Source organism: Aythya ferina (assembly GCF_964211825.1).
Source record: "Aythya ferina genome assembly, chromosome: 2".
Taxonomy (NCBI): domain Eukaryota; kingdom Metazoa; phylum Chordata; class Aves; order Anseriformes; family Anatidae; genus Aythya; species Aythya ferina.
The window spans coordinates 128,072,416-128,092,579 of NC_140297.1; the positions used below are offsets into that span (position 1 = coordinate 128,072,416).

A 20,164-nucleotide genomic window follows, 5' to 3' on the forward strand; every position below is an offset into this window, starting at 1 on the left:
TATTTAGCTAACTCACCAAGTTAGAGGCTTTTGCTTCTGAGCAGGCAGCACAAATGCTGCATCCTGCAGTGTGTGTGTGCAGTCAGCTGGGATGTGGAACTGCAAGCAGTGCCTTCCAGACATCACTTGGATAGCTCTAATCATCCGACCAAAATAAGGCAATGCCTTTGTAAGTGGGGCTTGGATGAAGCACCAAATCTTCAAAGGTGTGTGAGTGTCCACATAGCCTCTTGGGACCTAGCATAACCTAGCACTTAGGTAAAGTCAGAGGCGATGAGAGAAATCTGGTTTATTGGAAGGAGAACTTGGAGACCTTAGCTAGAAGTTGTCTTCCTTCCTGGATTTGTTCATCTTTAGGAAAAAGCTTTTCAACTAGCCTGGTCAAACAGGAGACAGGCTGAAAGGTCAGGAAGGGAATGCTAATGCTTTGGACAATTGACATTCATTTGGAAGGAGGATGATATTTATGACTGACCCATGAAATAGATGGCTTTGTCAAGGATAAGGGGACCATGATACTGGATTACTGGCACATATGGCCATTGGTGCCAACAGAGCATCACAGCTTACTCTGGCTATGAGTCATCTCCCCCTGAGGAAGTTGCATGAAAATAACACTTAACAAGGACGATAAAGACTAGAGATAAAAGAGCGAAGAATCTGTTAGCAATATTTCTGTAGCAAGCAGATGACTGAATGTATTTCCAAATGTTGCATAATTTTTTTTTTGTGTGTGACTCACAACAACAGTCTATAGAGCGTATGCAACATTTGGTACAGCAGCGAATCAGTGTAAATACCAACAGCATTTTTGTCGTCTGAGGAGATACTCACAGAAAAGCAAACCTGTAACTTTGTGCTAATGTTCTTTCAGATGGGGAGCTTGCATGATTATATGTTTGTTTATTTCTTCCTTGTGCGTTTTATCCCATCTTTATTAATATTGGGAAAATCCCGTTGTAATAAAATGTTTTTCTTAGAGTGGATTTATGCAGAGTTAATAAAAAATATTGCAACTATGTCTGCATTATTGACTTCCTTTTGTGGAACCCAAGTCAGCCTGCTGTGACAGCAAGCCACTATTTTCTGCAGATTTTGGAAAGAGGAAAATGGTTCAGGAAAAAGTTGTCATGAATATTTAATAAAAAGGAGACCTCCTGAAAACTTTGATTGCTTCCACAGTTTAAAAATTGTGTGAAACTCCATTGGATATCTTCATCTGAGAAAATGAAGGGGGTGCCTTTCCACAACCTGTGCCGTTGTGGAAAACCTGGTGCTGCTTTGGTATAGCTTCTCTGCTTGAATCTTCTTTGGGCTCCTCTGCTGTGCTTTGTGTGATGTTCTTGCAGGTCTTCCTGAAGCTTCCCAGCCCACTTCTTGCTTGTTCTTCTTCCTGCACTGAACACCCTTTTCAGTTTAGCATTTGCTTTTTTGGTCAATTATCCCCTCCTCTCATGTGTCAAATCCTCACATTCTTCTTGACTCTCTACTCTTCAGGTTTTCTTCTTCCTACCATCTGTCTTGTCCTAGCATCCTCCTACCTTATTTTTGCAGTACACCCTCCTTTTTCTTCCTCCTGCCTGTGTTTATGTAAAGAAAGGCTCACTCTCCAGTCCTCTAGCTGCCCTCCCATCACACCTCTGCAGATTCCATCAGAAATGTCAGGAATCAGAGAAAATGATTCCTAAGGGTTAACTGTCAATCTTTCAATTTGTGATACTGTCCGGAATAGAAACACATCACCCTGAAATCCTACATTTTCCCTACTAATCTAATTCAAATATGTTATCCTTACAATTAGAAAATTTTTCTTCATGCCTAGCACAGATCTCAATTTTCATGCAGTTTAAGCCCATCTGTTTTTCTCTTAATCCCTGTGGGCACGGAAAGCAGCTTTCTAGAGCAGCTGTTTATGTATTGAAGATGGTTACTTCTCAGTCTTCTATCCTCTTTATATTCCTATTGAACAAACTTCAGTTTCTTCTGTTTCTAGTATCATTCCTTCCTTTGTATTTTTTTTTCTCTCCATAAAGTCCTTTTGCCTCTCTTTAACATCTATAGGTCTGCTGCTGCTTCACATTTCCTCTCACTTTTTTCCCTTTACTTTCTACTCTTGTTTTCAACTTCAACATGGCTGCACCTCCTTTTTCCTAAATATTCTTTTCCAATCCTTCTGACAATTCCTGCTCTGCTCTATATCATGGGAACATGTGGAGGCTTGTTGCAATCAATGCCAGGAATGTGTTGCCTCGGTATGGCAGGAATGCATGGAAGCCATCTACTGTAATGTAAATGCCATTTTACTTTCTCTTTGCAGAATGTCTTTTTTAGTCCTAGCCCCTGCAAAATGCTGCTGGTGCTCTTCTGTCTTCCCTGTTTCCATGGCAGCCGATCCCATACTTTCATGACTTTCTCATCAGTGGCCTAAACAAAATCCAGAACTGTCATAATTAAAATGGAAGCCAGTATATGGTATTTTTGAAGACTGGGTGGTATTATATGATAAAAGTACTTTCAGCTAAAAATGGGTAAGTAATTAAGCACCATTATATTATGACACTTTCAGAGGTATTTTGTGGGACATGTCCTGAATATAGTAAAATTGCAATGTTAAATACAGCTAATGACACTGTTCCAGAAGTACAGAACGTATCAGTTTAATTAACCCAGAGTCACTGCAGCCTGATTTTTAACAAACTCCCCCCCCCCCCCCCCCCTTCCGTAAAAGCTCTTCCAACTCAAGCATTTTATCTGTGTGTCCTTGGGACCAGATCTGGATTTGGGTTCTGACCAGTATCCTGCACTTAGGACCTGTAGCTCTAATGGCTGATCCAAAATCCACATCTAAATGCTTTCAACCTTCTGCATAGTTGTAGGCCAGTTTCAACATTTTCACAGGCTTCAGTTTTCAGTGAAATACCTGATTTCTTCCCTCCTTCCCACCTCCCCACAAATGTGTTTGGATGGTAACTATGAGGTGCTCAGGAACTGAAAAATGTTTCACCTTAGGTCACCATGTATAGACTAAAGACTTCAAACGTAGGCAACAATTCTCAAAACTTTTGGTCAAAATCTGTTATTTGTGGTCTAATACAGTGTCTGTGCCAAGGTGCTTTTCAGTTAGCTGTGCAATTTGCAAATTCAAGAAAGACATGTCTCTTCTTTCAAATTCATGGATCCATCTCAAAGGAATTCAGGAGTACCATACAAATTATTATTGTGAAAGATAATGCCTGGGAATCTATTCCAGAGGTCTGTTCTCTGTATTTTCTTCTAATTTGGATAAATCAGCATAAAAAAGCAAAGTTCAAAATCACAGGCTTAAAGACTATAATTCCTTTTCTGCCATTTACTGCTCCCTAATTAATTAACATTGAAGTCACTTAAGAAAGTAAAACCTAGCCCTCATCTAGGTGTATGTTCCTCATCTTCTACAGAGATGCCTGATTGTTAAGTCTAAGACATGGAGGAAGCTCAGGCAATTGAGCCAAAATAATTTTCCAACACAGGATATATTTTATTCCATCTAACAATCCACATTTTTGTAGCAAGTCCAGAAAGCATCATACCGCACACTTACAGGAAATCACAACCCTCAGAAAGACTCCTTGGTCTTGAGTTGTGAATCACCTTCAGCCATATGTCCAGTCTTTATCAGAATCTTACCGGGGGCATTTGTAGTGGAGCTCATAACCCGAGCTCATAACCCAGATGACAGCAGATGTTTTCCTCAGCGATGACACTCTTATGTTGGTTTCTATGAGTTGTGAAGGGCCCTTAGAAATCTCCGTGTACAGTTTTCAGGCATTTTCTTTTCTCTTCAACTCAGAAGTACTGTGTTTAAATCACTGCCCTGATACTGGAGATGGTGAGTGTAGCATTGCAAGTCACACAAACTAGCATCAACAGTACGCAGAGGACTGGACCCAATGAAAATTGTGACATGACACATGTAATTCAGTGTACTACATGCTGCAACAGAAATGGCTTCTGCAGCTAAACTCATACTGAGCTAAATTCAGTTCTTGAACAAGTGTGCTCAATAGAAAAACCATGAGTTGCTGGAATAATTGGCTGAGGTGTGGGGGCAAGTAGCTGTCTGTGGGGAACAGAAGAATAAGCTGAATTTGCTAGAGTTGGGGGTGGGTGGGCAGTTAAGGATAAAAGATAGTTAAAAAAAATAGTGGCAGCACAGAAAGCATACAACAAAAAACATTTCAAGGGTGATTAGGAAAATCCTGTTCTTTTCCATCTCTGAGAAAACAATTCAAAACCTTCCTCCTGGAGAAATGGCGCTCAGTATACCGCCAATTTGCATCTAAATTCTCCCAGATAACCAGTCTTGATTGATTGTGAAAAGCAAATGCATGAAACAAACAAATACTGACATGAATAAATTTAGATTATTGGGAAAAATGCTGCCACTTTTTTTTTTTTTTTTAATGAAAAAAAAAAAAAACAAAACAAAATAACATAGCAACATGAGAGATTTTGACAAATTCCATTACAGGTTCCATTTTTGCTTTTTTTTTTTTTTTGAGGAGGCTGAGAGATTTCCCCAACAGTGATGACCACAACATAAACTGTTTAGACATGTACAGTTTTACTTTTTATGTTAGTTTAAAAAACATTAACATTATAGACAATTTTCCTTAAAGATGTTGTGTATGGAAATTATGCTTCCAGATATCTCTTATTTTGCAGATTCCGTATTCTGTAGGAAAAAAAAATGAGATGGATTCTGTAGATGGCTCAGTTACAGTACATTGGCATATGCAGGTTCTTCCTCAGACTTAACATAATTTCTATTTTTTTTCTTCTTTCTTTGAATATTAAATGAGACTGAGAAGACGACTTCATTTGAAAGGCTTATTTAATTTCCAGTCTCTTCATTTTCTTTGTTTGATGAATTACATTTCCATATTAGAACAGTATGTAGAATTCTCCCCCCTGACTAAATGGTTCAAATGAGCTATGAATAAAACCATTTAGATATAATTCACAACCATGTTTTATAACGTGGTTTTATAACAACTAGCTAAGACTGTTACTGTATCTCACTATGTAGTGAATTTCTGCAGGCTTTTATCATTGCATCCAGGTTATTGTCAGTATCCTTTAATACTGCGTAACTGTATCTTAATAGAGGTATTTATGGCTATACAATATGTTATTACAAGCTATGTAAATATTTCAAGTATTTTAATCAAATGCTTGTAAAGAGATGTTTACACCTTTTAGAGTCAGCGCTCAATTGTATTAATGATTTTTTCTCACCATACGTACATACCTGAAAGGCAATTTGTAGTGATATGTCATGAAATTTCTGCTATCAAACTGAATCTCCTTTTGGAACACAAATGGAAAATAAAGGACTAGATAAGCTGAACAGCAGTGATTTTTTTTTTTTTCCAGCTTTTGGCACCTCATCATCATTAATTTGCCTTTTTTTTCCTTTCTTACTTTTTTTTTTTTTTTTTTTTTTTTTTTTTAATTTCTGTGTACAGTCTACACATTGTTTAGTCAGATAAATGGAATTGCCCAAGAAAGCAGACCTCAAATTAAAAGGTAGGAGCTTGTTGCCTATGGCATCAGCGGGCAAACACATGGCTCTGCCTGGAGAAACTGCTTTGCCTGGGAAAAAAAAGTCCTTGCACTAAACTTGGGTAAAATTTTCAATGCCAGAACGAATCGTGGTGCATTAAGTAGCATCATGTGCCCGTGTTTTTTTTTTTATTATTTTATTTTATTTTATTTTATTTTATTTTATTTTTTCTTAGGCATGGCAGATGCTTTCCCATGTAAAACCATTTACAACTGATATAAGCTACTGGTAAAAACATTTCAGAGAAGAACTGTCCATCTGCTTTCAGACACCATAGAAAAAATGTTGTATTTCTATGTACGTTGATTTTTAAGAATTATGAACACTGATAAGCAGGGAAAGATACCATATTTGTCAGCTGATTATGGAAATGTTTTTTTCTTCTGTTTCTCGGCAAATCCTTTGCTTGTTGTTTTTAAGATTTACATATGCTTGAATATGTTATCATATTCATAGAACTGAAGAAATACTTGAACTTTACTTTTTTAAACAAGTAAAATATGATACCGATCTCGAAATGTCAGTGATCAGCGTAGATCACAAAATGCAGCTCAGTGACATCTGTTTAAGATTTTTGAGAATGCCTTTTTCTCTACTTGAAGAGTCAAAATTTTCCTTAGGGAATAGGTTATTATGTAGAAAATAGAAATTCTAAAAATTAAACTCCATGCTGGTAGAATTTAGAAAAATAAGACAGCAACAATTCCTTCAAATATTACTATGAATAAGTTTCCATTGAAAATGCTAATAACACTTGCTCTCCTTTATAACTAACCATTAGAATTCCAATACAGTTGACTAGTAATCTGAACAGGAATCCAAAAGCAGAATTCTGAGCTGATTTACTAGTTCAGCAAATGTGTTGGCTTTAAGAAAACTCTAAAAGTGATGTTGCTTTTTGTAAAATATGGTTCACATTTCTTCACTTCATTTTGAGTCTGTGAAAACCCGGAGAAGGAAGGAAGTCTAAAAAAGTTATTTGCTTACAGGAACAGCTCTTAATGGACCAATCATTGATTGAAACCAGACTGATTAAACCATCTCTGTAGTGGGAGCATAATTTAAGATACTACATTTACACACATACAAAAATTTTGTATCAAAAGATAAAAGACACATGGGGAAATTTGCCATTTTTTTTTTCCATTTAAAAACATTTCCTAGAATGATTTTGTTGAAAACAGGAACTCACAGTGATTTGAAAGGGGCCACAACTTCACCAATTTTCCAGGTTCATTTCTTGTTTATTGAATTTGTTAGAAAAATTGTTTCTGGAGAGTGCAGAAAGTAATTCTTAAACAGGAAGAACTAGTCTGAAACTCTATTAATAACCAACTTATTTTTATTAGAGCAAATACAGTTGTGAAAACTGTACATTATACATTTTGGGTCAAGAATTATAAATAAACTCATAGATAAAGAGTTCATTCTTTGACAGCAAGAAACTTTAAATAGACAAAATGACATTATTAAGTACATTGGCAGGCTTCTTTGTGCTGTCCAAAATGTAGTGTACAGTATAACAACCAATTATAAATAGCCTTTCATGTAAAATACAGCTGTGCACATTTTAGAAAAATACCAACAATTTGTTTGAGCTTTGTTTTAAAAAAGCTTATAAATCATACATATTTATAAATGGTACTAACATGCTTACTTAAATTTATAAACATTTTCATAAGATTTGTTACCTATTATTTCCAGAGCATATAGTATTTTAAATAAACATTTAATAGGAATTAAATATGTCAGTTACAAAATTACCTCCCATGTAAGGAGATGGGGTGATTTCACTGTTTGAACATTTTGTCCATTATGTCAAGGCTTAAACAGTAACTTTTAAAACTTTTTTCTTATTTAAAAATTACTTCCCTAAATTTAAAACACAATTTTGACTCTTTAAAAAATAAATATACAAGTTTTATTTTCATTTGCTCTCTTTCTGCTTTCTTCTTTATCCACACTGGTCAAAACACAGGATTCTCAACATACTTCTGTAAAAAACACCACGGTGTTACTGCCCTGCTTAGAGCTGCTTTGCTGCACAATATTCAGTCTGCACCTATATTACTTTAATATGCTGCATCAAAAGATAGCTAATGTACTCTTAAGAATGTTGCCCATTACACCATGCAAACACTTACAAAGTTTACAAACATGTTCAAAAACTATATTGTATGAAATATTGTCTAAGAGAGATAAAATAAACCGTAATACAAGCCCTTTGCTTTTTGTATTTTGAAATTAAAATATTTACTTTCCAAATGATCACACCATATATTTTCAGTAAATAAGCATGCTTTTGATTAATATAGGGTACAGTAATTACAGTATAATGGCACATAAAAGAAACATGATCACATAATTGTAACAAAGGGCAGTGAAACTACTTAAGACAAACTTTCCAAATGAAAAAAAATTGAGGCTTTTTTAATGCTGAGGTAAAATTATAAATGGACTTCAAAGACACTGAAGGCATTGAATTGATAAACAATCACTTAACATGTCTAAATGCTCTACCTGAATGTATTCAACACAAATCTAGTGTTTAAAAATTACGAAAATTTATTGTGAGCATTAGCTAGCTTAACTGTAACTTGTATTAATATGCACTCAGACAAGACTTCATTTTAACTGCTGGCAAAATACCTCAGTGCTGAAACATAATAATTCAAATCACCAATTACCACAGCACCAGAATTAAAAAAAAAAAAAAAAAGTCAACATGCAAACCCCATATCTTGTCTTTCTCAGATTATTCTGGTATTTCACCTCCTGTTTAGAATGTGCTGATATCAACTTCAGATTAATTTTTTTATTAGGAATAATTTGCTTGCTATTAGCATAAGTGTTTGATCATTTTTAGGAAGATATCAACAGCGTTAAATTTTGCAGTCATGGTAAATTACTTCCTAAACCTTAAAGCAAAAAGACTCTTCAGGTTTAGGAAAATGAATTAAAGAATGACATCTTCATATTAGAAAAAGAGGTCTCCTCTTCTGCTTCTGCCGCTAGGCAGAACTGGTAGTGCTCTCCAGGTTGGACTACACGCTATGTTATGGCTATACATCAAATTTCATAAACAACGAATGAACAGAATCATGCACAGGCAAATGAAATTCGATCTCCCAGAACACTGCAGGAGATGTTAAAAGCAGCAGGTAATGGAATAAGACTGGTGACTGATGCTGCTAACTATTTCTTCTAATGAGATAGGAGTGAACGCTGGAATCACTTCCACAGCAACAGAATCCTCTGACCACATTCCTCTGGCAGTCGTTTTCCCATCTCCCCACTAAAAACATCAGACGGTAAAATAGTAAGGCAGCTGTTAGCTTCCATCAACAAAAAGTGCAGCTCCGTACATTTCCAGTTTAGTCACACTCTGCTGGAACAGATGGAGAAGCCAACGCACTTCACCGGCAGGGCTGCTTCAGCAGATTATTTTGTTTGTTTTCCGACATGGCTGCTTGCTTCAGCTTTCAGAGGACCCCAAAGCCACAAACCATCAGCAGAGAAACTGATCTGGGCCCCTGGCTGAATTTTCCAAGTTTCATCTCTCTTGCGCCCATCCTAACGCCAAGCCTCCTTCCCTGTGTCTGAGTATGCCTGGTGCCATTTAACAGGCTGATGACACAACTGCAGAGAACTGTGGGCTAACACCACTAGTTGTCATGACTTCACTGAAGGGTCAAAACAGTTACATAATTAAATAACTATGTTGAATCACATTCAGGCATAGCTAAAATTAAAGTAGGGAACGTTAAAAGTATGCAAATAAATTCATTCTTTATAATTTGAGGAGGGGTGGATGTGGTGATTGCGTATGAAAACAAGACCTTGCTTACCTTTTCTAATTCCAATCAAGTTAGAAAATGGACAAAAAGAATGGCTAAACCAATATTCAACAGCATTACCAGGGCAATCATGACTGAATTAGGGCCCTGAAAATGAAATAAAGATAACAAAATTAATGCAACCTTCCACACAGTGCACAGCAACAAACAGGATCTGACTTTATCATTTCTACCATTTTTGACTTCGGTATGAAAGATTACTTAAATATCAAAGATACGGACTCTGCTCCTGAAACTTAGCTATTACTCTTGGTTTTCAAGTGAGCTAAATATTACCTCTTTGAATATTAACTGGATAAATACAGGTAAGTATATTATCACATTGTTCTCAATCACAGTGGGAATAACGGTCTGACAACTGACTGTACAAACAAATGAAAACAAACTCATAAACACAAAAAATGGTGTCAGCTAAAAATAAAACAAAATAAAGGACGCAAACTTGAAGCCAGAGCACCGTTCCTCATTCATGCAGTGGGTTCTTTCCCTGATGCCAACTAATTTCAAAACAGGAGTTTTTGCGTGACGCTGTGTGATGCTCTTTTTGTTGTTGTTAACCAAATGACAAAAAAATAGTTATTCCTACTCCACCAAAAATCCCTAGCTATGTTTCCATTACAGATGAAAAAAAAAAAAAAAAGATTTTTCATCTGCAAAATTAAAAATTTGTTTTGATCTACTTTGACACTTGGTCATAAATACTTATCTCATGTACCTATTTAGTGAATAGATGAAAAGCCAAAATACTCCTTCCCTTCCTAGCTAGAGCTAAACTTGGCTAGAAAATGAGCTCTTGATTATTACATAATTTTATTCTTTCTGTGAAGGCAAGTAACAAAGTTTTTAATTCTTTTCACCACTTCTAGAAACATTTTTTTTAACATGGATGATAAACAATGTGAAACACTGTATTCAACAGATGGAAATTCTCAATTCTTCCATTCTTCTCTTAAGTAGTATTTGGTATAATACAAAATATTTTCACAGAGATTTGTATATGTTTCTATTTTAAGGTGCACATTTTGTTCAAGTAGAAACAGAAAAACTCCTCACTCAGACAATATTTTCCTAAAACACAAGAAAGCCCATCAGAAAATGTCTCCAGAAAACTGATCTACATAAGGATCACTGGCTCCCATAAGAATGAATCCATTTAATTAGAAATTATATATTTTTGTTTTTGTTTTTGTTTTTTTGACATTTCACAAGAAGCTTGCTTTGTAGAAATTCATATGCTTCATGGCAGTGGTAACGTTAGCTATGTAACCTCTGGAATGTTAAAGTATAAGAATTTGCTCTAAGAAATTTGCATTAGCAGTGTAATTGGGAAACAGTATTTGTGCCACTATCGTACCACATGCTCTCATCCTGAAACGGCCCCATGAAACACTTTCTACCAGAATACACCTTTACACAGTAGTAAAGATAGCAGGGCAGATGTGGACTGCTAAGTTCTTGAATAAGTCACAAAATAAGTTTTGCCAAGCACTGCTTAAACCCTGAGGGAGTTTAACCCCATTTGGCACTTCTATTCATATAGGTTATGAAGTTCCCTTTGAAGTTCCCTTATTCAGAAATATATGTACCTATGCCAAGAAACTATGGGTAATTGTATTAGCAACATTTGCCTTTTGCTTAGTGGCAGAATGTCAAAAATATTCACTAGAAAATCGAAGACTAGGGCTTAGGGTCACCTTATTCAAAGGGATTTTGAATACCAGGTTCCCACTTACCAGTGGTATTGTTTAACCATCAGGTCACAGAACAGAAGTGGAACCATCCTACTGGAAGCAAGCCACTATGCGCCAAAGAATCTGAGATGCTTGGTGACAGAGAACAGGTATGAAACTAGAGCATGTTTCAGTTATGGTTATGTTTCTGACCACAGGACTGTTAGCAGCCTAGCTGTGGTAGTGTGCAACTTGGGCTTCATTTCTTCCTTCTCTTTCTGGCACTGTCACAATTGTGATAGCTGTGGTTCTTCTGTACTTTCATACTGTGAAGGAAATCCAAGTACCTACCAATACATTCAGAACTGATGACTCCCCCCAAATGATGTCTGAAAATTGTGACATTTATGCATGAAAGCCATATTGAAAGACTTTGAACAACAAAATATGCTTAACTGGAAACAACAGCTAACTTGAGGATTTCTCAGTTTGGCAATGTTGAATGTTGGTGTCAACACCCTCAGACTGAATTAATCTTTCTTTTGCAAAAAGAATCCCAGAATCTCATATGACAAACTAAAATAATACATACACGCTAATGATACACATCACCTGGCAAGGAGTGTGATTACACTACTGATTTGTACTCAGATTTGGATTCAGCATCTGTAGGGACTCAGTGTAACCAAAATCAAATCGATAGATCCTTTGTAGCTTGGGCTCCCACGTAAAAATTTTACAGTTACACTACATAGGAATTGCAATTAACCGTGAAGGAGATCAATGCCTAAAGCCAATAAAATTTACTGGGATTTGGGTGTCTAGCACTTTACATATTTTAAAATAACATTCACGGAAATCAAGTTGACTTACTCCTACTGAAGTCCTGCTGGGAATTGACAGGAGCCAGGAACTTATTCATTACCTAAAATATTCTGAAACAGCATCCTGATAGCTGCAAGACAGAGTTTGGCTGAATGGCAAATTGGGACTACAGCTCAAACAGCAACTCGGTATCATTAGTGCACAGTCTTGCAGAATTAAGTCTGGAGAAGGAAGAGGGAACTTCTCTACAGATGCATCTATCAGGTTAGACAGGTTTAATAATCTCATTACGGTAACATTAGACAAATTGGGTAAAAAAATAAGGGGTGTGTTCTGAATCAAGAGATCTCTCATTGTGAATCAAGAGATCTCACCTACAAAGACAGAAGAAAGTGACACGTTAAGAACTTGGTTGCTGAATTTATATGAAGATCAAAAAAAAATGTGTAATCTATTTATGATAATAATCATAATAGACTATGCATAATAGATTATGCTTTTAAGATAGTTTATGCTTTAGACAAAGAAACCTCATCTCCTTTAGCCTGCATTTCATTTCCTATTCTCCTAAGACTTTGAGCCCACAGCAGTTTCCTGATACACTAGTAAATGATCAGAGTATTTGTAGAGTGCATGGTTATTATTCAGTAAACCACTACCTGTCTATAGACACTTATGAAATGAACATTTAACGCTTTAAGACAAATACCATAAATAAGACTTTGATGTCCTGCATGGGCTTAAAATAGCAAAGGCCAAAATTAGTCTGAAGAGTCCAAGAGTGACTAGCACAGGTGCAATAAAGAAGCTGTAGCAGAAAAAGTCCAGACCTGCTCAGAAACTGCTCTTCTAGCTTCTAGTACGTCAGCCACTTACGCAGTTGAAAATATATCCACACATTAGGTTTTAAAATGTGGAGCAAAGAAAGTTATTTTCTTAAAATGTAGAGCCAGGAAGTATTAAGACTAGTATTATAATCCCATCACATTAGGAATGTCAATTAAATTTAGCATGAAGTTCTTGCTCAGAGTGTTTTTTTTTTAGGATCAGGCAAATACTGGTCTATTTTTCTAACGTCATGTTAGCTATATCCCTTACTAACTGGATGCTAAGTGAACAAAGAGATGGAAGTAGAAACACTAGGTAACATTCAGCTAAATGCAATGATTTAGACAGAGGTAAAAAGCAAGCTAAACAGTCCATGTAGCTTAAAAATCTTGACCTACAAACCAAAACAGAAAAACCCTGGCATTATCGTAGAACACTAGTGCCTGTGCTTCTCTCCATCCTAGGGCAACACAGGGACATGTCAGACAAATCAAATGTGTACTCATAAATATACACTACAATGGTATTTTTTTTTTGCAATTCAGTCCTATTTTTTATCCAAATCCAAGACAATCACAAATCACCTCTCAGTCAAGGTGTGATAGCAGCATGCAAGTTGATACTGGGGCTAGAGGCTGCTAATGTACAATTAGAAACAACAATTAGTACTGGCTTGTGGTTAAATGTCTGTGCACTCTTAATACTGCATTCTTTATGTAAAATAACCTGAACGTTCCTAATGGTCAGGGAAAAAAGGATAATTTGCTTTCCATTTAATAGGGTAAATGTTTACAAACAGGCCACTATTTTGGAGCAGTTGATGAACAGGGACTTTGGCACAGTGTTTTTATGCATGTTTTCACCTTGATGAAACTGTGACAGACTCCTATGGCTCTTTCTTACAAGCTCAGAAATGATTCAAAACTTTAATTTTGAACATTAGAAAATAAGAATGTAGAGAAATACATTTATATACTTTAAGTGCAGTGTGGGCATACGTATGTGCTGATATTTTTCAAGTATAATGCCAGAAATGGAGATACTAAAAGAATCAATACTGTTGCTGTAACAAATTTATTGCACAGATAATTTCCAATAACATTCTTAAGGATATAACAGATTCACAGAAAATATGATCCATGAATTTTATTAATAAAATAGGTGTCACAAACTTCTCTGTAAATAAAGTTGTTTAATGTTCTTAATCCAAATTAACACATATGGATATCTTAAAGGTCTATGTTTCATTCAGATGTGAGAAATGGCTTCGATTTGTAAGCATGGAAGGAAGAACTGAAAATTGTATGTCTTATATCTACGTTTTTAATGCACTCTCACTGGAAAGCCAGAAAAAGCACAGCATAATTTTACTGAACACTTTCAAATAACCTAATGAAAGTGCTCAATGAATGTTATATGTTAATATTTTATAACCAAACCATGTTTTCTCACTGTCTTTTCATGGGAGTGGGAGTTTGTTTTCTTTTTATCCTAACAAGTATATTTTTAAAATTTTATGGAGGATCTAATGCAGATGTGCTTTCAAATCACAACAAAATTATTTGTCGGGATGAATAGAGAGCAATTGCAATTCTGAATAAAATAAAATAATTCTCTAAAGCAGCCCTAGTATTCTAAATTCTCTTAACATTCAGAACTGCTTGGGATAAAGAGAAGTACACTAATCTGTTTTTTCCTCAGCAATTCACTTTTAGGAAACTCATTCTACAGGGGCAAATTTATAGACACAAGTGGAAGATATCTTTGAAAAATAAACATTCTACATATCCTTCAAAATGTTGTTATATTAAAAATGAGTTCCTAATCTCTACCTTCTCTCCTTATTGAGAGTAAGAGTAATGCATTCAGTGTGCTCCAAATGAAGCAGAAGGACAGATCCTAGATGACCTATAATACCAGTAAACAAACAGTAGCTAATGTACAATATCTGATTACTCTTCCACCTTTCCTGGTAATAGGCTATAACTTCACAGTCCTTATCCTGATTGTTCTATAAGGTCAATAAACAGCTGTTTAGCTGCTTGGTTTCTTAATTTGAAGACTCCATCAGCTCCAAACCATGATTTTGTCTGGTTGCAATGAAAGAAAAATAAAGACTATTTCTAGCCACATATTTTCACCAAAGCTGAGTGAAAAATTTCAAATCAGGCTGAAATTCTGTGTGTGCTCACTTGACACTTACAAGCCTGACAGCTTTGTGTTACCCCAGATAGGAGTCATATCTGTGAGATTTGAAAGGTTAAAGGGCTGTTATCAGCTGTAATACAGATTTGCAGATTACAAAACCACTGTGAACATCTAGTTTGACCTGCACAAAACAGAATATAAGCTTTCTGCTAAACTACAGGATGTCATCTTGGCAAAATGCTCATTATTGAACTATTCAGTGATCACTAATGAAAACTGATGTTACATGTAATTAATCTCATTAATACTGACTTAAATTAAGATTTATAATCTAAATCTGTCCAGCTTCAACTTTTACCTGCTTGTTCTTATACAATTGCCTATTAGCTTGGGAAACTATTTTATGAAGTGGACATACAAAGTGTGATTTAATTTGTCAAACAGTTTTTCTGCCTTGAATATCTGAATCCTTCATTGTAACACATTTTATTTACTCTTGAAGCTCTTCACAGGTATTTCCCTAAAGGTTTTTACATTTTAAATCTCTGATTTATGGACACTGTGTTTTGTTCCAGAAGTGGTTGCACCAGTGCCAAAAACAGATAAAATAGTCTCCCATGTACTCTTGCTTAATCTTTCCTGTTGATAAATCTAAGGATTATACTAACGCTTCTCATCAACAGCAGACTGGGAGCTCATCCTCAGTTGCCTCTCTTGCTCCTGATCTACCAGCCTTTTCCATTTTCCCTGCTGCATGTCCAGGCTTTATCAACTGTCTTTCAACATACAATCTTGTATTTTGCTGTACTACAGATAGATAATTATACTTGCATCTTCTCTATATGGTGATTTGGATCAGTTTGTACTGGTTATCTGTCGTCTTCATTATTTATCAGCTTCCTAGTCTCTGTGTCTTCTGCAAACTTTATGGGCAACATATTTACGTTCTCTTCCATGTCAATAGTAAGCACGTTAATAAAGCAGTGCAGCAGAATTAATCCAAGAATGACCTCACCAGCATAATACCGAATTACCAAATTACTGTTTTTTTTTTTTTCAATTACTTTTTGAAAATCCTCAGTCTTTTAAAAATGATTTTAATGTGCCATTTAGTCTTTGCTTTACTGTGGCTTCCTTGTCATAATAAATAACTGTGTAAAAGCAAATCAAGTGACCTTCTTGATTGAGGGTATCCATATGAAGATGACAAGCTTATCTGACAAGATCTTTTACAATGCATGGTGGTTGGAAATTCTTTTACCTTTCAATTTTGAAATTATTTATTAATGAAGTTTGGTGTCATTCAACTGTTTTACCTTAGCTCAGTGTTAGACTAGCAGGATCTCATTAATTGGGTCATTCTGTTTATCCTGTTTTAATAACGACAAAGTTATTTTTCTGCTGGAGTACCAAAAACAATTCAGACAAATAATGCTTATTAAAAAATTATCACAATTATTTAGACTTCCTCATTTGCTAGAGGTTAACTCCAGGATCTAAAACTAATGTATTCCCAAGTTTCTCCTGGGCAGCAATAATTTTATTATCATCAGAGGTTCTGAATACAAAAAAAATCTCTTTTTTTTTTTTTTTTTTTAAACACAGAATAGAAATGCTTATTAATTATTTATCCTTTTCAGCATATCTATTGTTAATTCTGTTATTTCTAAACAATATTCAGATTCATCGTGATCTGAATATTTTAGTTTTAGATTTAATATCTTTAGTATTTCAGTTTTAAATTTACTTCTCCATTTCCTGATAGAGAAAGCTGGATTTTAAATTTCACACTAAAACCCAAGCATTGTTAGAAGTCTGCATTTTAAAACAATACATATTTAGATGCACAATTGCCTTTTTTTTCAGAGACTACAGTCAATGCAGAGAGGAAAATGAAGATAGGAGAATGTCTGGACTGTCAGAATGTCAGACTGAAGGGGAGCATCCTGCCCCCAACAGTAGTCAAAAGCAGACCTATAGAGAATGAGATCAGATCAAGTGTGTACAGGGATTCTTCTTCCCAAATACCCTCTAGTCTCCAACAACTTGTTGCTTAAAAAATTCCTAAGCTCTTGAGGTGGTATCCTTGTACTAATAATTCTCAATGGACTTTTCCTTAAATATGTGTGTCATCTCTGGAGCCCATACAGACTTCTGACTGCTTTTTTGCCTTTGATGTTCTTTGACCTGAAGTTCCAAAAATGCAACACATGCTGGCTAGACTACAATATACTGCATAAATTTAATTGAATGTCAAATAAATTGTCATTACCAGGTTTTCATGCTTTTCAAAATTACCTTTCTTTAAGCAAATGAACATAACCCCTGTGTTGATACTAATTACATTGAAATGTACTGTAAGGGTAGCTGTAAATTATACAGCTCCTGATGACAATCATCAGTTCCTTAGGCACTTTAACAAATGATAGGGAAAAATTGCTGAATTTTATTTTTAACAAGAATTTTGGAAGAAGCTACAGAATGTGCAGTAATTTCTATATCACGGCAACAGCCTAGCTGTGCAACTTCTAGTAGTGCCCAATTATCCACTGAGGCACAATAAACATTGCTTTGAAGAAAAGACACAGAAAGATATTTAAATGTATATTTGCAAATATGCATGCACACACACACACAAAACACATAAATAAACACACACACACATACTTTTAAGGAATATACAATACTCTTGTGTTTATGGATGCAATAGAGATTTATATTTCAGAAGTCTGTCACTATCTGGCTATCAACTCTCCTTTCCCAATTTTCAAAAAGAATATTATTAAGGCTTGGAACGAGTGTTCCCCACTCCAGTTGGGTGGGTTCTAGGTAGCAGACTGTATGCAGATAATGACTTAACTGAAGTCTGGGCCTTGCCTGTCTTTAGTCTGAAAAGCTCAGCACTAAGATGGAAAAGGGCAGTGAAGGTGAAAAGCTTTCCTGTAGTACTTACCGAGCTGTTTGCTACTTCTTTTTCCACTGCTGAAGATGACTCATTATTAGCTGGATTCTTTGGTGCAGCAATTTCTGGTTTCTTAACTTTTGTATCAGGTTTGTTTTCTTTGGCATCTGTCTTACCCCCAGATCTAGCAGGACTTGGTTTCTGTGAGGGTGGTATCCGTGCAAGCGTTGATGGTAATGGGTTGACATATTCATCATCTTCTTCCCTGAGCTCCTGTGGAAGCACTGTTGGATTCATTTTTACATAATAGCCATGGTAGTGACCATGCAGCTCCCCATTCTCTGTGCTGATGGGATTGTGATGGGCTGAAAACTTTGACTGGTGTTTCACAGCCACCTCCTCCTTCACTGGTGCTTTTGAATATAAAGGCTTGTTAACTGTGGCTGTTATATTCTCAGTGGCTAAAAGCTTTTTTTCTTGATTGAGTCTTGCCCCAGAAGTGGAGCTTTGCCTTTTCAGATGTTTTGAAGGAGAAGGCTCAGAAGGAAGAGGAGGACTATGCCTCGGACTTGCCTCTGGGGTTCGAGGGGGTGTAGTACCTTTTCGATAAAAGTGAGGTGATTCTTTTGGGGTTGTTGGTTTTTCCTGAACTTTTTCTTCAGTTTTTTCTTTCACCTCCATTCCTTCTTGAAATTTTTGTTTGATATAATCAGGACCTGGAAAATAGTATAATAAAAATATTAAGATTAAAACAAAATTAAGACTTCACAGTAAAATTATTGCATTGGGATGTCAGACTAGCTGGTATTGCTAAAATATTGGGGAAGGGGGTGTTACTCAAAAATTCACCGACTTCTGTAGAGATTTACTATAACTGATTTTCTAGTTGAAGTTACTGTAGTTTTTGATAATTCTTGGGACTCCTTACTGATTTGGTTCAGTCACTTTATGTCTTCAGCTTTGCAAAGGGTAAAAAGGATATAAACAATCTCTGAGGAAAGTCTGAGGGACTGAAAACTGACTTACCTCACATATCTATCTATCTATTTTTTTTTTCTAAGAGCTATGTTTTGAGGTATGCTTTGCTTAATTACCCTAATCTATTTAACTTCTACCCTCATGATGATAGCATCTATTTGACATGGAAGTGTTTAACAATCAGAATGCAGTATCTCTTCTGCCCTTATAACCCACAGGTTTTTTTTTTTTTTTTTTTGTCCCTCTGTATGTGTGCACATCAGCTTATCTTACATAGATGTATATGTGCCTTGAACTCTGATGCACATTGGCTTTGTCTTCCTAACCTGATCACACTTACCGTATGAAGACCCGGGTTAACCCCACTAGTGGATAACACAGTTCTGCTTTGAGGTTAGGAAGACAAATTCTCTCACATTCACTAGGGAAATACTTATATAGCAGCCAGTATGAAGGATATACTTGTACTAAATCCTAGCAAAACACCCATGAGCACACTCACCACCAGTGAGGACTCAGTGATCAAGGTGTATTTTTATGCACTTGTTCACATAAAGACAAGCTGCCTGAGATGTTTTGCTCCAGGTTTTGGTTGTCTGATTTAACAGTTTAGTGGAAAGACGGGAACAAACACTCTGTTGATGGAATTAAATTGCTGTAAATCTGTCTGTATTGTGGGCAGCATTATCTAAATTTGTTGGCCACATCCCAGATTCCAGGATCGAGCCTGTGAGAAGTCAGAAATGGGGAACCCTGTCATACAGTGCAACTCTTTCTCTGCTTCTGTCTTTGCTAATACAGCTACTTTCCTTTGATTTCTTTATCTTCTGTAAGTGAGGCTTATTTGTGTTTCATGTCAGAAATTCTGTGCCCAGAGAAAAATGTCTGCACACAATTTTCTCCTTTGAGTTTCTAGGAGGTTCTAGCTGCGCTAGGCAGATACCATATTTTTACAGATGCCAGGAGCATATGCATCACTACACAACACTGAGATGAGAGGAAGGAACAAAGAGCAGCATGAAGTTTTCGGAAGTTATGAATCATCTGTTAAGTAAACATTGCTGAGAATGAGAATTACTCGGCGTGGAATTGCTTTTGAGGAGGAGGAGAATCACAAGGTTTTTGGTATCTTTGAAAACCACTGGTGAAAACAGGGAGTTGTTGAAAAAGAAGGCTGGACTTAGACAAGCCAGGATTTGTTCTCAAATGATGTTTGAAGAGGATGTTTTGAGGAGGTAAGCCTGCACAAAAGGACTGGACTAAAAGCTTGGTTCTTAGGGAATTTTGTAATCTTCTTGGTAAAAGGGAAAGGCAGCACAACACAAAGTTGACATGTATGAAATCACAGTTA

At 36.0% G+C, this 20,164-nt stretch overlaps 1 protein-coding gene across 6 annotated transcripts in view; it reads right to left on the reverse strand.

Moving 5' to 3' along the window:
* Window positions 1-3,495: 3,495 nt before the first annotated feature.
* The window catches only part of JPH1 (junctophilin 1), an 89,691-nt gene continuing 73,022 nt past the window's right edge, over window positions 3,496-20,164 (reverse strand). Inside the window, exons 4-6 of one of the 6 annotated variants that reach the window (XM_084511035.1) lie at window positions 17,887-18,551; window positions 9,454-9,549; window positions 3,496-4,714 (exon numbers count right to left, since the gene is read on the reverse strand). In XM_084511035.1, the coding sequence (XP_084367161.1) occupies window positions 9,469-9,549; window positions 17,887-18,551 (746 nt within the window). In that variant the 3' untranslated portion in view covers window positions 3,496-4,714; window positions 9,454-9,468. Of the gene's footprint in view, window positions 4,715-6,215; window positions 9,550-17,886; window positions 18,552-20,164 lie in introns of those variants that run through there. The other 5 variants (XM_084511032.1, XM_084511033.1, XM_084511034.1 and 2 more) reach the window with 5 other exon arrangements.